This window comes from Felis catus, chromosome B4 (genome assembly GCF_018350175.1).
Source record: "Felis catus isolate Fca126 chromosome B4, F.catus_Fca126_mat1.0, whole genome shotgun sequence".
In the NCBI taxonomy this organism is placed as follows: Eukaryota; Metazoa; Chordata; class Mammalia; order Carnivora; family Felidae; genus Felis; species Felis catus.
This window is the reverse complement of record NC_058374.1, coordinates 41,428,278-41,451,465: the sequence shown is the minus strand read 5'-3', so window position 1 is coordinate 41,451,465 and position 23,188 is coordinate 41,428,278. Positions and strand designations below refer to the sequence as shown.

Genomic DNA, 23,188 nt, shown 5'->3' with positions numbered 1-23,188 from the left:
AAGTTTTATTTAGTTTTGAGAGAGCGTGAATGGGGTGGGGGGCAGCGGGGGGGGGGGGGACAGACGATTGGAAGAGGGCTCACTTGCTGTCAGCAGGGGTTGATGAGGGGCTTGAACTTACAAACTGTGAGATCATGACCCGAGTTGAAGTCAGCCGCTCAGCCAACTGAGCCACCCAGGCGCCCCAATTCAGAGCTAAATTTAATGCTCAAATGCCAGACGTTCCGATAATCCACACAGGCTTGTACTTCCCATCTTTGTGAATGTCTGTTTTATATTCTATTTTAAAAGGTATTATTACGCCTTTTACTGAAAGCTGCCTCAAAGCCTTTCTTAGGTGTAAATAACCACTAAGAAAGGAAAGAATTCTCACTTTCTCGGGATAGTCTTACTGGGGCAGAGGAAGGTCCCTCTTGGGGAATGAGGGAGTAACCCCAGGGAACCTTGTTTGCACTTAATGGTTTCTAGGGCTGATTAGCAAGACAGTAGATTATTTGAAGCCTGGAATCTTCCCTCTGGTTGTCCACCTTTGCATGCCTTTCAGACTATGGGTGTGATGTGTGTGTGTGAAGTAATTCCTGTCCATGTAACTTTCACTGAACTACTTTCTCTGGGAAAAGAAAAGCAGGCACATAACAAAAACAAGTCCTAAAGATTAGGACTCAGGATCACTAACAGGGCTGGGTGATCTACACCCTTGCTACTCAAAGCGTGGTTCATGGACCAGCAGGACCAGCATCCCCTCACATTTGCCCCCTGAACCCTAAGGGTTAGAAGAATGCATTCTGGAGACGCACAGAGCTCAAATCCCAGATGCTTCACTCACGAGCTCAGAGGCTTTGATCGACTCGACCTGTCCCTCTACTCCCTGGTCTGTAAAATGGGAATACTAACAGCTCCCATCTCATAAGTATGGTGAGGATTAAATTAGCTGATGAATGAATTGATTCATTAAAACAGTGCCTGGGCAGACTATGTGCTTCACAGATGTTAATCGCTGTGACATCATTCCCTCCCCACGTCCTCAATACTCACCATCACCACGGCAATCCCAATGCCCACTGCGCCGATGATGTGGAATTTGTTGTGAAAGACTTCTTTGATGGCCTCAGGGCAGGGCTTAGGGGGGCAAACCAAGACTCGGGTCACACACAATCCCCGCTCCAGGCACACCTCCCCCCTCCCACAGCGCCTGTGTCACACCAGGACATTGGGGATCCGGGAGAAAGGGCCAAGGACAGGAGTGCTCAGGTGTCCTCACTGGCGGATGGAAAGGAGAACCAAGAGATATGGAGGTGGGTCCTTAAAGTCTGGGTAAGAAATAAGGGAAGGAAGAAGGGGAAGCACCTGCTTTGGGGCCTATTTCTTATCAGGCCATCAGGCTACTTCCTATTATTCTGAAGTGTGGACATGAGCTCTAGCTTACAGTCGTGAGCTGTTTGTACGTCTAAGAAGCGGGAGTGCAGAATTCAGAGCACAGCTGGGGGAGGCGGGATAGAAGCCAGCAGCTGGCAGATCCAGGTGCCACTAGAACACTTTGCTGTTTCCCGGGTCTGGCCTTTGTTTTGCTGCCCTGGAGGAAACAGAGGCCCCAGGGAGGGGAAGAAAGACATGGCTGCCACGGGGCTCTTCCGTAGGTGGAAGGGGTAGTTCTGAAGCACTTAGATGCCTGTCTTCCCAGAACGAGAGGGCAAGGTTTCACTTCAACCCTTGTGGGATTTGTCCGGAGCAGCGGGGCCAGGGCGCAACAGTTTACCTTCATTGGGTTTTTAAGTTTACCTTCACTGTGATGGATGACAGTATATCCTTTTGGGGGCAGATGTCGGAGATAAACTGTTCTACTCCACCAGCCAAACCACAGCAGTCCAGCTGCAGGGGGAAGCACAGGGATGGGGCCAGAGAAACAAACAAAAAAGGATGATTGGAATGGAGATGCACAGGCTGGTGCAACCAGTCCCCCGTGTGCACGTGCGTTCTGACGGAAGGTCAGCGAGGGTCGCGGTGTTGGCGCAGGTGACATACCGCATAGTGGATGGCTTTCAGGGTGTCCCGCTGGGGCTCATCCTTGGATTTCAGCTTGTTGTAGGTGTCCTTGTAAAACTCCTGGACTTCCTGAATCACCTATGATGGGCGGACGAGAGCGGGGCAGATATGGCTTTTTCAAGAACATATTAACGTCACCTGTTCCATCTTGTTCACGCTCAGCCAACAAATTCTTGTGCTTGGAAAACGTCACTGAGCAGACTGAAGCCACCAGACTGGTCCTGCCTCTCCCAGCACCTCCGGCGCCCTTCTCGTCTCCTCCCACGTCCCTAGGAACCCAATCTGGTTTTCCCTTCTTTTCTTGCACCTTTGGCAGGTCCCTCCCGCCCCAGTTGGCAACTTTTCCTCTACTTGTGCACCGAATGCACTCTCCTCAATCTAAAGAACAACAATAATAATAAAAAAAATTCTACTCCTGACCGGGCTAGTTCCTCAGGCTTGCAGCTTTTCTTTTTCACTTAGAGGCTGTGTGACTTTTGGCAAGTTACTAAACCTCTCTGTACTTCAGTTTCTGCATATGTAGGATGGAGATTATAAGAGTCCGTGCCTCAGTGGTTATTGTGAGGACTTAAATGAGATGCTGCATGATAAGCCCTTAGCGCAGTGTCTGGCAGAGTACTGGGTACCTCAGTACACCCTAGTTTAACAAACGCCTGTCCCTCGCCCCCCCCCGCCCCCAATCAATTAATTAACTGACCAACATCCAGAATTTCTCCAGCAGCTGTCGTGATCATCCCACCCTCTTTCTTCAGTTGTAGCATTTATATCTGGATAATTAAATCTTTTTTTTTTTTAAACAGGGTTCCTGCATCCAGTCTCTCGTCTCTTCTCTCTCTTGCTAAACATGCCAAGACTGCCTTTCCTAATACACGGTTCTGATATGGCCCATCCTGGCCCACAACTCCTCCCTCAGTGGCTCCCCGTCGGAACCCACATTCAGCTGTCTCTGCCGGAAAGTACTGGGTCTCCCACCAACTTTCCTCCTGAAATCCTTTCTCTCATCCAAGATTTAGGTGAGTGTCCCCTTCTCCATGAAGCCAGAAGAGATTTCCTGTTGGCATGCCGCCTTCTCAAACCCCATGGAACTTCTGGATATAAATGACTTCTAGGACACTTCTCCTAGTGCATATTTGCATATATGCATTCTCCAAATGCATATTTGGGTGGAAAGTGCGGGGACCACAGCTTGTGTATCACTGGACCCACACTGGGTCTGGCCAGCACTTGGCTCATGGTGGCACATATTCATAGACTAGGTGAAGGAGCAGGGGGCTCCAGCCCTCGCAGAGGCTCGTTTTCCTAAGCCATCCTTCCAGAGGAGTTGGGGACAGGGCTGCTGAGGTGCGAGACACATACACACACAGACCTGATGAATATTTCTTGAATATCTGCTCCGTGCCAGCACCATTCAGGGAACTGGAAGCTGTGGCTGGCACCACACCCACATCGCCTGCCCTGGGGGAGCTCACACTCTGCTGGGCATGTGGGAGCGTGGTGAAGTAGGAGCATGTTTGATGGCTGAAAGCTGACCAAAGTGGCCAGCTGAGACACCTGTCACTCTCATCATTCCCACCCCCGAATTCCCAAACCTGTATCACTCCCGAGAGGTCTTATGGGAGACACCTACCTCATCTTTGTGGGAATAGCCCCAGATGGCCGCAGCTATTTCAATGGCAAATATCACCAAGAGGAAGCCAAAGAACTAGAAGGCAAAGAAGGGGTAAGATGAGGGGAAATCCCAGCCAGACAACCACAAAGGGTATTCCGGAGGATAAGGGGGAATAACTCCCTGGGAGTTGGGCATCTGGGGGCGCAAATGAACAGCCTGGAAGGGATGGAAGAAATTTATGGAACTGTGAGCATTGAGCCAAGGCGAGGAGCGAAAGCAGTAGTAGGAAGAGATTCCCATTCAGGAGGAAAGAATGGGGCACAGCTGACCCCAGAATTGATATTCCTAAGGTGTTAATTAAGAGTCAGTGATAAGATACCATTGCTCACTCACAAAACCCACAGGGATTTGAGGAAATAAAGAAAGTGAATACACTCTGGAATTTGAAGAAAATTGTTAACAAATTTTAAAATAAGAGAAGGCGAAGGTACCTGTGGATTCAGGGAAAAAAAGCAAACGTGGTCCTCGAAAAGGGGGAAAACAAAGTCCTGGCATTTAGTCGCCTAAAGGAAGTGATAAGACAGAGAGGCTCCAGAACAGAAGAGAAGCAAGGCATCACTACAGGGGAGGAGGGCAAGATGGCTACCTGGCTAGGAGGCTGGGGTGGGGCCTGGAATGGAGCAACACTGTGGGGGCTGAGGATAGCTCATGCCTTTAAGGTACCCTCTGGACCCCATCCCACCCCATCTGTTCTATGAGATCTTGGGGGCGGGGCCCTTGGGTCAGAGTGGCTGTGGGGAGCAGAAGGGGTACTCACCAATCCCAGCATGCACTGGGACTCTTGCACGGCCCCACAGCAGCCCAGGAAACCCACCAGCATCATGAGGGCACCAGCTCCAATCAGAATATAAACTCCTGAGGACAGAGAGCAGAGGGCAAGGCATGGGGTCATTATTGTTGAGACCCAGATATGTGCTCCAATTCTTTTTTCCCCCTCTAAGAATCTGTGCTGCCCCCATCCTTAAAAACAGCCTCCTTGGGGCTCCTGGGTGGCTCAGTCAGTTAAGCATCTAACTTCGGCTCAGGTCATGATCTTGCAGTTCCTGAGTTTGAGCCCCACATCGGGCTCTGTGCTGACAGCTCAGAGCCTGCGGCCTGCTTCAGATTCTGTGTCTCCCTCTCTCTCTGCCCCTTCCCTACTCATGTTCTGTCTCTGTCTCTCTCTCAAAAATAAACATTAAAAAATAAAACAACAACAACAAAAAACAGCCTCTTCCACCTCTGCTTTTAAGTCTCCTCCCCACCAATCTCTTTTCTAGGACCCCGCCCCATTAAGCCCTCACCCCTCTCTTACCCTCACCTTCCTGGAAGGTGCTCATTACCTTCTATAACCAGGACAAAGATACCCATGGGAATCCCCAGGTTTGACTCAGGATGTGAACTGATCCAGTTTGTCAGCTGTTTCCAGCAAGATGAATCCATTCACACTAACTAAAATAGACCCTCCAAACTGGGGCTAACTTCCTGGGACTCTGATGAGACTTCTGCTGGCCTCTACCTGACAGAAGAGTCTGTCAGAGCAAGTTTTCCAAAGGAAAGGGGTTGTGTACACTTAGACATCCATGCTCAGGTGGACCAGCTCTGCCTCATTCCCAGAAGGGATGCCTCTCTGCCCTGCTTCCAGGTGGCGGTGAGGCATGTGCAGTTAGTAACACCCAGGGGCACAGGTTGGCAAAGGTAGGGGTACTTGCTCTAGTGCAAAGAACACAGCCCTGGTGTCAGAAGACCCTTGTTTTGATCTCAACATTGCTACTAACTGCTGTGTGATCATGGGGAAGATGCTCTCCCTCTCTGGGCCTTGGTTTCTTTATCATTAGAATGAGAGGTTGGTGGCTAGAACATTTCAAAACATCCCTTAGAGTGCCCTAAAGAGATCTTACAGTTACAATTCATTTACCCCAGGTGAAGGCTGAAAAGGATCCTCCTTTAAAGGGAGGGTGAGTGAGTGACCCTGTTTCTAAGTCGTCAGTTTGAGTAACTGATGGGGGGAGAGGGAGGCGGTGAGAAGGGAGTGACTTCTGCCTAGGCCCAACATGAAGCAAACCCCTGGGAGGGGAACACACTGGAGCCTGGCCTTCATCATCCTATAACCCCCCAGGGAATGCCCAGATGGACCCATCTTGCAGTTATATTCTTGAAAAGCCGCAGCTGTCCTGCAGGGACCACCCTCTTTCCCAGCTCCCCAACATGCAGGACCCATGGGGACACTGGCAGAGCAATCCCGTGTGCCTCCCTGTCTTGCAGGCATATTCTGTCCAACCTTGGGAAGGACTCCTGTCGCATGGTGAGAGCATGTCTGGGTGTGAAAGCCAGCTCTGTGACCCTGGGGAAGCTGCTTAATCTCTCTGTGCAATAACTTTCTATCTGCAAAACGGGGATGGTACTAATGCCTGCCTCAAGGATCGTTGTAAAGATTAAGTGATCTAACCCAAATGTGCACAACAAATGCTAGCTACTGTTAGTCTTAGTAATACGGAAGATGAATGACAATTATTAATAACCACAGTGATGAATTTTTACATACTCGCGGAACCCTCCCTACGAACTGGGACTAGGGAGACTTCCTTGAAGTGCAGGACTGAAGCTGAGAGAGAGTGTCTGCGATGTTTCCACACAATACACAACAGGGTACTGCAGTGAGAACCTTGGCAGGTGTCACAGTGACCTCACTGTCCCACATCTGCACCCCTAGTCCCGGGGCCGAGGCTTTGCAGGCAACAAACCGTGCAGTCTGCCTGCAGCTGAGGTTCACGGGCAGCACCCAGCAGAGCACACACAAGGGAGCATTTGTGTCTCTGCCTTTTCCCCCCACATCTGTCGTGATGTCAGGTCACGTGGGTTTACTGGCAAACCCCTATGTTGTATGAATATGGGTATTGTTCCCATGCATGCCTGGCCCAGACTGGGCAAGGGGACAAATGCAGCCTGTCCTGGAGTCAAGTCCTATCCTCCCGGGCCGTTTGATACTGTGGGGCCACGGGTGCACTGCATGGGTGCCGTGGGAGGGGCGGCCTCCCTCAGCTTCGGGCTCTGCCATGGGGCCACCAGTGAGCTGCAGCAGTCAGTCAGATGGCCCTGGTTTCTCCCCATCTCACTGGGGCAAGACAACGAAGGATGAGGGTCACTCCTTTGAGCTCTGCGGCAGGGGCTGAATAAATGGGGCGTATTAAGAGATCAAAAGGATTTACAAGCACATGGAATAGAGTCAGTGGGAATGAACAGACAGACATGTTTTCTCTAAGTCCAGACCCCAGTTCATAAGCCGGGACAGCCCTGGCAGAAGTCAGGAGAGTTGGATAAGCAGCAGTAGGGAGCTACACTAAAGGAAAAAGCTTTCCCATGCATAGAGAGAGAGAGAGGGAGAGAGGGGGAGAGGGAGAGGGAGGGAGGGAGGGAGGGAGGGAGAGAGAGAGAGAGAGGACATCCTCGTCCTAATGGGCTTCTTGGTTAATTATAAACATCCATTTCTTGGGCTCAGCAGATGAAGCTTGTAGGACAAAGGGTCTTGTTGGGTTTAAATTTTGCTCAGGTAGCTGCCAATCTGGGGTGTCTTGGCTTACCCTCTTCAGCCAGGGATGAAGACAAGCAACCCCCTGGTGGCTGTCCATGGGGATTTTAGCACCGGCCATCAAACTGGAGCGGGGGCTCATCTGCAAGCCACACCTCCCCCCCCCCCCCCCCCCCGCCAGAAGCCACAGAACCACTGGAAGGCTTGGCGGCCTCTTACAGGGCCACGCAGGGCTTCCCTTTGGAAAGGCTCCTCCTCGCCTGCATCCTGAGCTTGTTAGCAAAGGCCGGCAATGATAAATGACAACGTGTTCCCCTTTATAAAACAAGTGAATGTTAGCTTTCTGTCTGACTCATGGAAAAAGTTATTTGTCACGGAGCCTTCTCCAGGATTACTGTATTAATTTGCTTAAGGGCTGTTTATTCTTCCTTTTTCAGGCTGACAGTGCAGACCTAGCCAGAGAGAAAAAGCCTTTGGTGCAGCAGAAGCAAATGCCCGGGTGTCCTTTTATACACGAAACTGAGCATTCTTTTCCCCTGTGTATCAGGACTCTGGGCTTCAGCGACAGAGTGACACATCAGACTCTTGGCATCACCCCAAGCCCATCTCGCAACTTAGAACAGTTTATTGTCTCCAAAGACTCAGTCGGGGCTTCAAAGGAACCCTACGCGGCTCCCCACTGGCTCTCTCTCTCGGTCCTGCTTCCTTCCACCGATGGCCGATGGCCGTTCACACTAACAAGCCAAGCCCAGCAGGTAGTTCTCTGTCTCAGAGAGGTGTGGGGTGTGTAAGCTCTGCCAGTTTCAGGATGGGGAGAACCAGACACAGGGCAACAAAACAAACTGCCCGAGGCCGCTAACTGCCCTAGCTCGCAGAGGGCAAAAGCCATGTATTCTGGAAATTATCAGGTGCCTTGTCATAAAGAAAGGAATGACCCTGGGGAGGGGTGGCCATCTGTGGCCTCTGGCTGGAGCCCCCAGATGTCCTCATTTAGTGGTGATGGTTCTGGAAGGGCACCAAGGAGTTAAGAAGGGCTGCTGGCCCCGGACCAAGAAAATGAAGTTCCCCAACACGTTTGCGGCCTGGGATTACGGATACTGCTGACGGGCTGAATCTCCCAGGGCCTGAATTGGAGAGAAGGCCCATATAAGGCTGTCAGCTGTTCTGGATTCACTACTGACTGTTCTGAATGTTGGAAAGTTTCATTTTTAACTTGCTTCTCTGCCTGGTTACGTGTTCTTTCTTTATTTTAGAAGCTGTTGCCCCCCTGGAGAAAAGACACCCCTGGGTCCTTCAGGTTTTCTGAAGGGCCAGTTGTGTGGTCAGGCTGGCCTGGGGGCTGCCCCGCAGATGGTTAGTGCCCCAGTGCCAGGTACGGTCACCCCACGATGCTGGGAATATCGGCAGGGGTGGAGCTGACACTCTGCTGGAAGAGGGGCCATGGGCCAATACAAAGGCTGGTGTCACAGCTCAAGGGGGAAGGGGATCCACAGAATGAAGCCTCCTTGGCCCTTTGCCCATGGATGACAATGACTCAGTTTCCCAGAGCACTTGGTGAATTGCAAGGCCTAGCCAAACCCAGGCGGTCACTCGTCTGACTGATGTTCTAGTGTCACCTGAATTACCCTCCTTTGCTTGGGCTTCTGCAAGCAGAATACAATCATCAAAGTGGAGCCCTTTCCTAGGGAAGCAAAGCGTCAACAGTCCTCTGTTAGATCCGAGGGGGTGATGGCCACTGGCCTCCAACTAGAAATCCCTGAGTGTCTTTGGGACTGTGCCTTCAAGTCACCTTCCTGGTCACTTCAGGTAGGAACACTGGCCTCCTGCATCTTGTGAGATTCCCAGAGGCAGGCTGTGCCTCCTCCACCCGTGTGCTCATCACTCTTCTGCCACCCTGTGCACCTTCTCCACCCCATCTGTCATTGGCTGGCTCTGGCCACCAGCGTTGGTGACCTCTCTCTCCCAACTACAGTTTGGGTGAGGTCAAAGGCCAAGGTTCCCCCAACAGGGAACATCTAGTCGGTGGAGATCACTTCTATTCCCACATGGGGCATCCTCCCCACAATCTAGCATGGGTAATACAAGAAGCAGCTTTTGGGGGCACCTGGGTGGCTCAGTCAGTTAAGCCTCTGATATCAGGTCAGGTTCATGAGTTTGAGCCCTGCGCTGGGCTCTGTGCTGACAGCTCAAAGCCCAGAGGCTGTTTTGGATTCTGTGTCTCCCTCTCTCTCTCTGCTCTTCCCCTGCTCATATTCTGTCTCTCAAAAATAAATAAACGTTAAAAAAAAAGGGGGGGGGGCACCTGGGTGGCTCAGTCAGTTAAATATCAGAGTTTGGCTCAGGTCATGATCTCATGGCCATGAGTTTGAGCCCCACATCGGGCTCTATGCTGACAGCTCAGGGCCTGGAGCCTGCTTCAGATTCTGTGTCTCCCTCTCTCTCTGCCCCTCCCCTGCTCACACACACACACACACACTCTCTCTCAAAAATAAATAGAGATTAAAAAATAAATAAAAATAAAAAATATTCTTAAAAAAAAAAAAAGCAGCAGCTTTGGTAAGCCTGGGCTCGAATCCCAGCCCTGCCTCTTAAGGGGTACGAGCTTGGGCAAGTTCTTTAACCTCTCTAGGCCTTGCTTTCTTCATTGAGAAGATGCTAATCATTCCATGTACCCTACGGAATTATGAGGATTAAATCACATAACAATATACATGAGAGTGTGAGCGACACATGAAGGAGGAGTTGTCTCCCTCCTAATATGTCCACTTGCCAGTGAGATTTTTGCTGCCCACATCTAAAAACACTTAGAATTAGTCAGAGTCCTAGAGACCGAAAGATAGAACCAGGGCTGTGGGGCCGCTGGGAGAGGTGGGGCCACTGGGAAAGGTGCAGCCAGGCACCCTGCACAGAACGGTGCAGACAGAGCAGGAGGCCAGGCTGTCCTCAGGACAACTGGTCCCAACAGGATGCCACTCACTTCCACATGTGTGCAGATATGCTCTCCCCTCTCCCCTAGAGGGTTCACAGCTCCCTGGTGCGGCGAGGGGGTGCTCCAGGTCCCCCCCTCAGCACAGTACCCTCGTGCTGCTCTCTCTCCACAGGGCCGCATTCCAGGCTCCCAGCCGCAGACCTGCAAAAATGCTGTTGCTAAAACAAGTCAGGGCACTATGGAAACCTGCTTCCTAAAACCTCGTGTGCGCGTGTGTGTGTGTAGTTTTTTTGTTTTTGTTGTTTTTTTTTTTCTTTTTTTCAAAAAACATACTTGTGCTTTTCTTTCCTTCACTTTCTTTCTGGAAATAGGGACACACACCCTAAAAAACAACAGCAACAAGCAATACAAGCAGGGAAACATCCAGAGGGCCTGGGTGCGTGTGGCTAAGCAGGCTGGGTAGGCCCGGCCCAGGTGGCCTCTGAAAGGGGGTGCATGTGTCCGCCAGCCACCTTGTCCTTCCAGAAGGCCTGGGGAATACTCTCTTCAGCCTGTGTTTTCCATCTTTTTTTAAAAATAACTCCTTTGGTGGGTGGGAAGGAAGTGACCAAACTTACACTTTGAGCCTGATGACATGACAGTGTAATCCTAAAAATAGGGGGCTCCTCCGTTTCTCGTAAATGAAGTGTTTCCTACCCCCAACACAGAAAGAAGGGCTACGGATTTTGTGTCGACTAGAAACTGGGGGTGAGCCTTGGTGGTGACCCAGCAGGTGAAAAGGACAGACTAATGGTAGAAAAGACAAAAGAATGCCCAGGAGCCATGTGTAACCTGCTAAGCCTATTTGTGTTTAAACTGGAAACTTTTGCCCTAAAGCAAAAGCACTTTAGAAAACACACAAATAGGGGCGCCTGGGTGGCTCAGTTGGTTAAGTGGCCGATTTTGGCTCAGGTCATGAGGTCATGATCTCGCTGTTCATGAGTTCGAGCCCTGCCAGCTCTTGTGCTAACAGCTCGGAGCGTGGAGCCTGTTTTGGATTCTGTGTCTCCCTCTCTCTCTGTTCCTCCCCCACTCATGCTCTGTCTCTGTCTTTGTCTCAAAAATAAACATTAAAAAAGAAAACAAATAAAACCAAATACCCTGTGGCATTTACCAGCACTAAGGGTCTGACTCTCTTATTAATCCTGACTGTACTATGCAGGAGACAGGTGTTTTGGGTCTCAGAGCCCCTATCTGTACAGTGGGGAGGACTCACCCCTCCTACTCCTGGGACTCTGGATCCCCAGGACAAAGTTTTTTGAATTAAAGAAATGATCAAGCCTAAGGAGACATGACATTAAGAGAGGGTCAGGGACAAGAACAGAGGTTCTTAAACCCTCAAGAGTGGCAGTAACTTTGGCAAAGCCCATTTCCTATTGGGGGAATGGTCAGAATGCCAGACTTAGTCAGCATGAAGAAACCAACCACATCAGTCCGATGCAAATTTGCGGCACATGCAATACCAAGCATGGCTGGAAAGGGACGTGACAGGCCAGTGTGGCCAGAGCAAAAGTCTTTCCCAGGCCCATCCCTGGATCAACACAGAATCTCCATGGTTGGAGGAAGTACTGTCTCCCCCTGCTCACCTGTGTAGAAGCTGGAAGGTTGACTGTCTTGCTCGAAGATGCTCTTGGTCTGAGAGTCGAATCGGAGCCATAGTCCAACAGCAAGGACCGCGATCCCAGCAAGCTGCAGGATATACAGGATGTGGACATCAGTCCTGGCTGCTGGTAGGAGCACAGCCCCACAACACCAAAGGGGACACTTGCAAAGGGTTCTGGGACCACCCTTGGTGGTCCCTGCCTCTCACCGTGCACCTGGTAGTAACAGGGGCCCAGTGTGGGAATCAGTCCATTTGCTAAAAATATCAGTAAGCTGGGAACAATTACTTACTAGCAGTCCAGCCGGTAGAATGGATACTTCATGGACACTAGAATACTCCACAGCAGTGAAAAATGAGCCACTGTAGCTACATGCAATACTATGAGTGCATCTCATGATGCCAAACAACAGCAGCAAGAGACACCAAAAAAACATACAATGTGATGCCTTATAGTTAAGAACTGCTCTGCTTTTCAGAGGTACATATAAATGACCAAGATAAAGAAAAGAATTAACATAGAGTCAAGTGTGCGGTGCCCTGTAGGGGAAGGAAGGGATTTCTGATAAGGGAATAGCACTTGTGAGAGCAGGGTCTAGGGCACTGGCAATATTATAGCTCTTAACTTGGGTGGTGGTGACGCGGATATTCCCTTCCTGATTATTCTTTAATCTGTTCATGTTTCAGATGTACTCTGTATATGTACCATATGATAAAAAAGAAGCAGGTTGCTCAAGGGGCACAGCCATGCACCAATGAGGTCGATTCCTTACAAAATCACACGGCTCATTAAGTGACATAGAGCAGCGTCTTCCCTAAGTGGCCGACATTTGTCCCTTTCCTTTCACCCTGGGAAACCTCACAGGCTGACCCCCTCCCATTCCAGGTTTTAGATGCCTGCTTCCTTACGAGTGATCCTTACATAAACATCAGATAAGACACTTCTGAGTAATCTCCCAGTCTTCTGAAAATCCCATTTTGTAGGTGGGCAAGTTGAGATACTGGACCCTAAAGGGCAGCCCTTCCCACCAAGGGACAGAACCGAGGTGCCAAATCCCAGCCTGGCACTGTTGAACTAGAGGCCTGTGCAGGCGGCACCCCCTGCCAAGTTGTCCTTGACCCCCAGGGCCAGCTGGTCTCCCCAGACTCTCACTCGGACCAGGATTTGCATGAGAGTGATTCCCATGGATGCCTCCTCAACAGAGGCGCCCTATGTCAGAGCCCTGCTCCTGAGAGAGCTTGGTTCTCTGCCCTGAGAGCTGGGACGGCCCACCGTGTGGCCAGGCCTCTCTTTCTTTAATTGTTTGTTCCACTTCCTTTCCCCAGGACTTGGTGGTGGGTGTAGACGTGTCGGGTGGAGGTGGAGGTGGTGACGGTGGAAAGGACGACCCAGGAACTCAGCCTGCCATAGGGTCAAAACTGTGCCCATGCCTCCAGTGGTGTATTTCCACAGCGAGGCTCTGAATTTCCTGGCTCAGAGCCCTATTGCCTCAGTTTTCCCATCTGTAGAACAGGAGTGGCGAGATGTGGCCCTTCCTTGCTTTTTAAGTATGGCTAAAAGTAAAGGAGATCATATTAGAAGTACTTCCGAAAGAGGAACCCAACGGGCTTTGTGAGAAGAACTTTATCAGCACCCCGGTCACCAGCATCACACTCCTCCCCGCGGAGGAGAGTCATTCCGCATCTCCCCAGATCTCTTAGGCTTCATGTGACAGAAGGCAACCACCAAACATCGGTAGGAAGTACATACCCCCAGGTGCCCCATGGCGGACAGTGCAGGAAAGAAAAACTCATGGTTGCCAGGCTTTCCTTCTTATTCACAGGATACTTGCAGGTGAGTGAGGGTCTCCTGGCCTAATTCCAAGACAGCAGACATGGCTCCGTGGGGAAAAGTAGGAGTCTCCCTCCCCATTTCTAGCCTGGATGCTCTGGCACAGACTGGGTTCTCCTGACTCATGAGTGCCACTGTTGGGGCAGGGACACAGTGGGGACAGGCTGGGACCTCCCTGTAAACTGAGTAGAGGACAAGCACACACTAAGTGGGTCCTGACTCTGGTGGGCAGGCTCTGGCCTAGCTCCCCCCTGGGCTCCTGGAGAGTTAAAAGAAAGAAGGCAATACTTTCTCCTCTCCCCACAACATATGGAGGCCCAGTGAGGCTCCTGGACAATGGGAGACTGAGGCTGCTGGCTTCCCTATGGACATGACAGTGTTAACCTGAGAATGCTGTGGGCAGGGACTGAACATGCACTGGAGGTACAGTCAGCACTTGCCACAAACCTTGTCCTCAGTCCTCCCTCTTGTTGACAACACCTGGGACCTAAGAGAGGTCCGTGTCCCTTACTGTCATTTCTGCTCTACGCTTGTGCTTATCAAAGAATTAGCCTCGGGACACCTGGGTAGTTCAATCGGTTAAGTGTCTGACTCTTGATCTCAGCTTAGGTCATGATTTCAGGGTTGTGAGTTCAAGCACTGTGTTGGGCTTCATGCTGGGCGTGAAGCCTACTTAAAAAAGCAGAAACAGGGGTGCCTGGGTGGCTCAGGCAGTTAAGCCACCAACTTTGGCTCAAGTCATAATCTTGCGGTTCATGAGTTCGAGCCCCACATCGGGCTCTATGCTGACAGCTCAGAGGCTGGAGCCTGCTTCAGATTCTGTGTCTCCCTCTCTCTCTGCCCCTCCCCGACTTGCACTCTGTCTGTCTCTCTCTCTCTCTCTCTCAAAAATAAACATTAATTTTTTTTTTTTAAAACAAAAACAAGTTAGCCTCAGTTATTTCTCTTTGGGTATGATTCCATGGATAACAAGAGGGTACCCACCTAAAGCCTGAAATGGTGAGGCCTCTTCCATTTTATAATTTCAAGGAGCCTGAGCCAATCTGTAAAAGTCCAGTCATTTATCTGGTCTATACACACATGTGTCAAAAAGGACACTGTACTGGAGAATTGGAACCAGGAGAGAAAGGACTTCAGGTCTCACCCTGGCTAAGGACAAGGCCAGACAGAGTCGGGAGTCCATGTTTGGACCCCACCCAAAACCTGGCCTCACACTGCTTGGTTGTCAAAGCCATAACACTTTACTAAAAGGAGAAAGAAAAAGCAGCTGGCTCTGGAGAAATGGAAAAAGCAGTAACGATCTCAGTTTCTTACGCCTATAAACTCACCAAAAGAGACAAGGAGGAAGGTCTAAGAAACCCAGGTGGAGGAGAGGGTCAGGGGCAGAACCGGGAGCACATAGTTCACAAAAATCAGAGGAATGAGCCCTGCTGCTCTTTTGGATTGAATTACTCAGTTAATTGGCCTGAGGGGAAGATATGTAAGCCATTAGCTGCCCCATTTTCTGTAATGCTATTGGAGAAATGGCTTTATCGGCCGGGTAACCGATGGATGGTTCAGGGTTACAGGGCCACATATAATGGGTGTCACCTAATAATGGCTCATGGTTGTGCAGGCAGTATTATCTAAGGAGCTCGAGAGTTACTTTCTAGAAGGGTTCACTTTTTGGTGTGGCACTGAGGGGGGTCCCAGGCCCCCACCTGGCTCTCACCCCTAGCTATGTGGAATACTAGGAGAAAACAAATGGCAAGAACCAGGGAGAACTTCACCTGTGACAAAACTGTCACACTGAGTCGCTTATGAAGGGACTCCATGAAGTAAGAAATCGGGGATCTGGGAGGCCAAGAAGTTGCTGGTTTCCTCCCAGGTTAGTCAGCTGATGTGTGGCAGGAACGTTGGCCACACAGTCGTCATGGTGGCCGCCTTGCTTTGTAACAGTGCAGGATCTGAGCAGGTCTGATGTAGACGTTCAGTTAGCAGATTCCTGATCACAGGTGCCCCTCCCCCACCATGTAAAGGACAGCAATCAGCCTCAGACCACCAGCTGGGTGGTGGGGATGGATGTGAAAAGTCCAGAGCCTCTACTCCTAGCCTGAGGCACTGCCCAGTCTGCCTGCTTACCTCATTCTCAAAGGAAGCCAAAGGAAAACCTTTGGCTGAGAAAAGGTCCTTTGCCTTCAGGCCAAAAATGGTCCCATCTATCTGACAGTGCAGGGAAAAAAAGGATAGCCTTTCCCCATTGTTTTATTGGAAATTCTTAAATTCTTCACGCATGTTCCTTTTGTTCTTAGAAGACAGCCATGAGAAAAACCTAAACTGAGGACATTCTACAAAATACTTGCTCGTCAGCACTTCTCAGAACTGCTAAGGTTATGAGAAACCAGGGAAGACAGAAACGGTCACAAATCATAGACGGAGAAGTATGACAACCATCGTGTGGTACCACGGATGGGACCCTGGCACAGAAAGAGGACATGACTGGTAAAACAAGTGAAATCTGAGTAAGTTTAGTTTAGTTGACAGCAACAGTATCAGTGTTGGTTTCTTAGCTGTGACAAATGTGATGTGGTAATTAGAGGTGCTAACCACGGGGGAAATTCTTGGGACATAGGGCGTTCGCTATACTGTCTTTGCAAACTTTCTGCAGATCTGAAACTGTTCTAAAACTAAGAACGTATATACTTGTGTGTGCACATGTATATACATATTTATCAAGCCGGGGCTTCTCTTTCAAAGCTTCTAGGTCTCTCTATCCTAAAATTCCCAACAGAAACGAACTCTCTCTTCTTCCAGGCTCACTGCTCCTTCTGGTTGCCCTGTGCACTCACCCCTGAGCTGGTGGCTTACCCCTCTCCAGGTCCCCACAAAGTGGTCACGGTATAATGCACCCAGCCCTCCATGTGGACAGCAGCCATGTCCCTGAAAGGCTTAGGTCAGTCGCTCAGTTTTAAGATTTCAGGTGTTAGCTGTGTCTTCATGTTTTCTGATCTCTCTGCAGCAGGACACCACGGAACCCTGATCCCACCTTCTCCTTACCCGCCCCTTAGATGGAATCACTCAGGTTCCCAAATAAGTCCCCTGCATCCTCGCCTCGGCTCATGCCAGGCCTTCCTTCTGGAATGCCGTCCTGGCCACCCGGGCCTGCTGCTTCCCCACCAAGACGTCCTCAGTCTCTGGAGGAAACGCAATCCCACCAGCTGCAGCATCATCACACACGCCCTTTTTCTCGAGGGTGTTCTGGGCTAGGGTCTCACTAGAGTGCAAGTTCCTTCAGGGCAGGGCTGCTTCTCAGTCATTCTGGCAGCTCACCCACCCCATCCATACCTTGGACACAACAGTGAATACATTCTAAATTCATGAATAAATGATCAGTCAATCAACAAATAATCATCCGACAAATGAGAGGATTGCTGCAATGGGAGAGAGTCTCTGAAATCCACCAGAATCCGCTCTCTCTGCTCCTCTTCTCTTCAATAAGCTTCCTCTCCCTTCTGGCCTTTCCTCCAGATTCAGCTTCTAGTTTCTCGCTAGAAACTGCCAAGTCAGAAACTGCCAAGAACAATAACCTGAGAAAGACCCACCATGGCATGTGATGAGTATCGCAGTGAGATTCAGGGACAAATCCATAGAAAGTCTTTTGAAAACGAGAGTTTATGAAAAGTCCATGAGTCACTGTCCTCACCCCACGAATAAGGCCAGTTCGACACTCCAATCTTTGGTGAGCACACAGGTAACCCCGTCACCCGGGGCTTATGCCAATTCCAGGGGCCATGAAAACCCAGCAGGGCCCAAGCTCAGGCTCACAGAGAACCATTTTCTGGTCACCCCTCTGCCGCCACGGAAAGCACCACTCAGGAAAAAGGCAGCCACGCGAAGCCGAGTGCTTCAACGAGTCACGCCATGAATCTCGCTAGAGGGCCAGGCCCAGGGATCCTACACTAAAACACACCTAGAGTTAAAGGAAGTGTCTTTAATTCCAAAGGAAGATTGAAAACAAATCAAAGCATAATGCCACTTAGGGGCACCTGGTTGCTCTGGACCCGGTGCCAAGTTTGCAAAACTGGTTCCAGTTAGGACCTGGGAAACTATTTACATGCAGGCAGCCCCACTGACGGAAACATTTGAATGACGCCTGCAGAAAGATGTGACAAGAAGGGCAGCTGCGTGTGTGTGTGTGCATGTGTGTGCATGTGCATGTGGTGCTGTGTCCTACCCCTCTACAGGAAACAGCCCTGTTTGCCTTGGACAAATCCCACTTCAAAGAAAAATCTCATGGCAAACAAACTGGGTGGTCTTGGCTAGACCCCCCTTTCCTCCAGGTCCCCTTTTTCTTTTGTAATATGACCTGACCGGTCACACATTTTGTTAAAGGACAAAACATTTATCACGCTTTCTCTATCCAACTGCCTTAGAAAGCCCGGAAGGGGGAGGGTGGATCATTCTCCACCAGCGGTTTCTCTCTAAGGCTGACCTCAGATTTTAAGTGGTCACATCTGCACTTTTGGGGGGTTGCAGGTAGGCCGTAGTAAGAGGACAGGGGTAGGGTAAGGAGGGGTGCTGGCCTTCCTGCTTCTCGCTGTCCTTCTGGAAAAGCAATGGCCATGCGGTTACTTTAGTGAGCCGGTGGTCAGTAAGATGCTATAACATTCTTCAGTGCGGGGCAGAAAGAATGACAAAGCAAAGGAGTAGGAGGCCCTGGTTCTGTCACCTGTCATTTGCATGCATGTGCCAACCAGACCTGGTCTACATGGGGTGGATGTCAGAATCACCTGGGGAATTCTACATGTGCATCTGTCTCAGCACCCCCCTCCTCCAGGGTGTTTTCCGGCACACCTCTGCTGAGAAGCCCCAGATTAGCAGACAGCCATGGACTCTGGGTGTAACTCTGGTCTGCCACCTAGATGCTGTTTCATACTAAGCACTTTCCTTAGCTTCTCCAGCCCTTAGAGTTCTCATTTGGGCACAAGATTGCAGGACGCCTGTCCTGCCTTTAATCTAGCTTGAAGGGGAGGATAAATCATGTAACCCATGTACTACACTCTGCAGACCACAATGACCACAATGTGGCATAGCCAGCCAGATTCCGTAGGGAAAATAAGGACGGTAATAAGAATAATAAACCTTGAGAAAGACACAACACGACAGGGGGGCAGTTCATGGAAGTCGGTGGCTATCAGTTGTGTCCCTCTGCAGTTGGACAGGGTGGTTGGGCAGGAGGGAACAGGGCAATCTAGGACACTGGGGTTCTGGTTTCTGTGGGTCTGTGCGAGTTGCGGTGCGGTGGAGGATGATGGATAAATTTACCTCCTCCACACCCACACTGGCCACCCGCAGACAGGAATGGTCAAAGGAAAGTGGGGAAGGAAGGTTGAAGGGGACAGTCAGCTCTGTCCCGGGATCACAGGCTGCTTCCCTGGGTGAATTAAAAAAGCAGATCAGAGAAGGAGGGGATTTTATCTCTTTACTTTCCTCCTTCAGTAGGATATGCATCAACCCTCGTTATTTACTCATTTTTTTTTAAAGGACTAAGCATGGGAGACCTGTAGGCATAGTTCCCCATGGCACCTGGGAAGTCGGTAACAGACTGAATACCAAGGATGTGAGTTTCCCCTACCGGCCTTTTCTGGGCCCCCGAATACCAGTCACGCTTTAAGAAAGCCTCAGAAGCAGAGATAAGGGCCTCTATGTTCACACAGGCCTCAACATTTAAAAACAAGTCAGGCCACCCAGACCTGTGGGCTCGAGCCTCACCCATCTCCATGGCAACCCTGGCTCACCGCTGACTGCCAAGCCTCGGATGGGCTGATTCACCCGTCAGGAGGCTGGGCCCGGCGCTGGCAGCATGCACCAACAGGAGTCCAGTCCTCACCACCTCTTCTGATCCTCTCCTGGCACCCTCCGCTCCCACCTCCAAACGAAGGCTGAGGCTGTCATCTTTGGAAGGACAAAGACGCCTGGCAGGAGCGGAGGCTGGAGTCCTCCTGTACCCAGTCCCACCACGCAGGAAAACAATGACAAAAACCAAACGCCACTCTCCTGAGTGGAGAAAAAACTACCATGACTTGCCTTCAATTAAGGATCACAAGTAAAATGTTACTTCCTGGCAGAATTTAAAGATAGCAACAAGGGACCTGTTATTAACTTTAGTTTTATTAGAGAGGACTTGAAAAGCTGCAGAGGTGACAGTCCTGGAGAATAAGTCCCTCTGTGGGTATGATCGTCCTGGGGGGTCATCTCCTCCCTCTGGACAACTTCTGCTCTGAGGCTTTGACCAAGCCACTGATTTGGGGGCAGTGCTCAGATCGACAGAAGCTGGGCCACTGGGAAACTTATCTTTAGGCCAGCGGGTCGCCATGTGTGGTCACCAGACCAGCAGCAGCACCTGGGAATTTGTTGGACATGAAAATCACTGCCCCCATCCATCCTAGACTTACTGAATTAGAAATGGGTGCGGTGGGGCCCAGCAATCCCCCCAGATGATTCTGATGCTTGCTCAAGTTTGAGAACCACTGTTCTGGACCTTTATGTAAACACCAAACAATCGGATGACATGGAGAAGCTTTCCTCTGGGCACAGAGACTAGCTTCCTTTTTCTTTCTTTCTTCTTTTAATTAAAAAACATTTTTTTTAACATTTATTTATTTTGTTAAATAGAGACAGAGCGGCAAGCGGGGGAGGCGCAGAGAGAGAGGGAGATACAGAATCTGAAGCAGGCTCCAGGCTCCGAGCTGTCAGCACAGAGCCCGACGCGGGGCTTGAACTCATGAACCTTGAGATCATGACCTGAGCTGAAGTCAGACGCTTAACCCACTGAGCCACCCAGGCGCCCCCATGAGCCACCCAGGCACGCCCAGAGACTAGCTTTCTAAATGCCAGTGCTGAAGGTCAGGAAGCCATGGAGTGGGGCGGGGGGTAGAAGCTTTCTCTGGGCTCAGCCCTTACGTGGAACAGTGTTTCGCCATTCCACTTTACACTGTAATCTGGAGAGTATGGGCTCAACTCTTCCACCTAGTGCTGTAGAGCCATGCGACTGGGCCTCATGCTGCATGGTGATAGTCAAAGGGAGGACACAGGTCAGGTAAGTGGGAAGGAAGCAAGAGTTAAGAAAGAGATAATGGCTGGACAACTCTATCTTGAACCCACTGAGCCTAGGCACTCATAGTAAATGGTTCAAGTTAGAACCTGCATTTGGCTTCCAAATAAGTTTTCATCACACAAGCTCAGCCCTGTGAACTCTCCTCTCCAAGAAGCCAAAATGACTCCCACAGCCTCCACAGCAGGGCGGTCTTGGTAAAAAATTCCTCCTCCTCCTGATTTCTGCAGCCTGAGTTCTCCCTAGGCTGGACAGCCATTAGGTACGAGTGGATTCTTTTCCTCAACTAATTATAAATTCTAGGGGGCAAAATTTTATTTTTTTTTTGTAAAGAATATATGCAGAGGCTGATGGTCAACAATGTCATAGGTTAGTGTTGAGTTGACGTCTGGCAGGCTTTTCTGTCCATGAGCAACTCCTCCAGAGGCTACAGAAGGGAAAATCAATAATACAATAATAGGAATAGTTACTCTCTATGGGCATCTATGCACGTCTCACATTATAGGAGGTGAATGACATACATCATCTCATTTAATCCTCTCATCACCTTTAGAGATAAAACAGGTTCCAAGAGGTTAAGTAACAACTCACTCCAGAGGACATGGCAGCAAGAGGCAACATTCACACTGAACCAGATCCACACAGACAACTCAAAGCTGCCTCTTCCTGACACCGTGCTCTCTCCCTGGCCAGCTGGTGAATGGGAAGACTAGGAACCCCTAGGAACTTTTCTCGGGGAATGAGAAGGTCATCTGGACATGCTGAATTTAGCAAAATGCTCTGACCTAAACCTTAATTTGTCTGCTGTGGTGAAGTGATTCAGACTCAGGGTGCCAACCCCAGCCGAGGGGAAAGCCAAGAGGGACGGAGCTCACTGACCACTAACTTCTCCTTGGGGTTTGTTCTCTCTCTCTCTCCTTTCCCTTCTCCTCTGTTGAGGCTGGGAGAGGTGGTGGTTTCAATCCACCATCACCGGGTGCCAGGGAAAACGTACCCTTTGGGGCCAGCTCTGCCTTCTTTCCCCTTCCTGTGGGGTCCACATAGAAGCAATGGTGACTTTGGCTCTGCCCCACTCTGAGACCTGGCTTCAAGGTGTCAAGAAAGTTCTAGGTAAGAGGAATCTACCTCTTCCTGGGAAGCACAAGTGAACAGGAGAGGTGTCGAGGCTATCCTTCCTGGTTTGGAGGAAGGGCAGATTTCTTCCTCTTATGGCTATTGTTGAATTCCCAGTTCGACTCCACAAGGGGAGGGGGGCCCTCTGACAAATGGCCCTGATGCTGGGGCCACTCCCATCTATGTGCAAAACTGGTCCCTCCCCTCACCCACCTTTCCCATACTGGGGAAATCTCTAAAATGGGCATTTTGTGGACAGATGGAAAGACAAGTCCTCTAATTCACCTTCTAAAAGGGATAAAACCTAGGGGTAAAGGTTCAGCCTTGAACAATCCAGCGTGATGTGGCTTTACAGAACTGAGGGGAGAAGACATGGATGAATGTGACTCTTTAGGCCAGCTTCAATCTCTGAAACATTCCGAGAGGCAGTAGTAACAGTAACTATAGCAGTAGCTGCCGGAACTAACACCCGAGTTCTTGCTTGGAGCCAGGCACTGCGATAAGCTTTTTACATTAAATATGCCACCATTTCTAACAACCCTAAGACTTTGGGGGTGTTACCTTCATTACTCAAACAAGGAAAGTGTGGCTTAAGGAGAGTCACTGATTTCCCCCAGGAATCTGCATTTCTGACAAGTCAACTCCTCCCACACCCAACAATCGCTGTGTCATAAAGGGCCCTGCTACCATGTGCTCTTCTTTTACACCACACCAGGGCACATCAGAAAGTCAACAACAAGCCCAACGGTCCCTGAGAAGCCAGGTCCTTGGGGAGGCACACTGCTGCCTCTTGTGACCATTTACAGCCCTAAATACCGAGGAAATTATGGCACCTACCCCATATAATTCAATATTTTAAAAAATCAGTATTATAAAATAAATATAAAGAAGGTCAGAAAAGTTCTTATTTTCTCCATGATTCCTTGGGCTTACCTGCATTGCTGACATCCTAAGCACCTGTTTGGCCTGCTCGCTGAGCTTGCAGGGGTTCACCTTCTGGGGATCCCAGTGCACTTGGAGGGGGGGGGGTCTCTTGGGTGGAAGGGTGAAAGTGGTTCAATAGCTATAGCCTATGGGTGCCATCAGTTTGCTAAGAGTGGCTCTGTTGGGCCAGTGTGTGTTCCAGTGTGACTTCAGGCTAATGGGAACATGCCCTATAGGAGTGACAGTGGGATTTCCCAGGGAGACGAGGAATGTGAGGGAGCTAGATTTCTACAGTAAGGTCCTGCTGCCCCTTGTGAATCTAAGAGGACTGGTAGGACTGCCTTATGCACTTAGAGGTAGTTCTGATCATCCCAGTTTGAGATGAGGAAACAGGCTCAGAGAGGTAGTTACTTCCCCAAAGTCACAGAGCAGGTATGGA

General features: G+C 50.2%; 1 protein-coding gene across 1 annotated transcript in view; it reads right to left on the bottom strand.

Annotated features, from left to right (window-relative positions):
- Window positions 1-23,188, bottom strand: part of CD9 (CD9 molecule) — a 33,581-nt gene that overhangs the window by 834 nt on the left and 9,559 nt on the right. The window contains 6 exon segments of the mRNA NM_001009305.1: window positions 1,036-1,119; window positions 1,780-1,869; window positions 2,023-2,121; window positions 3,671-3,745; window positions 4,470-4,567; window positions 11,775-11,877. Of these exon segments, the coding sequence (NP_001009305.1) occupies window positions 1,036-1,119; window positions 1,780-1,869; window positions 2,023-2,121; window positions 3,671-3,745; window positions 4,470-4,567; window positions 11,775-11,877 (549 nt within the window).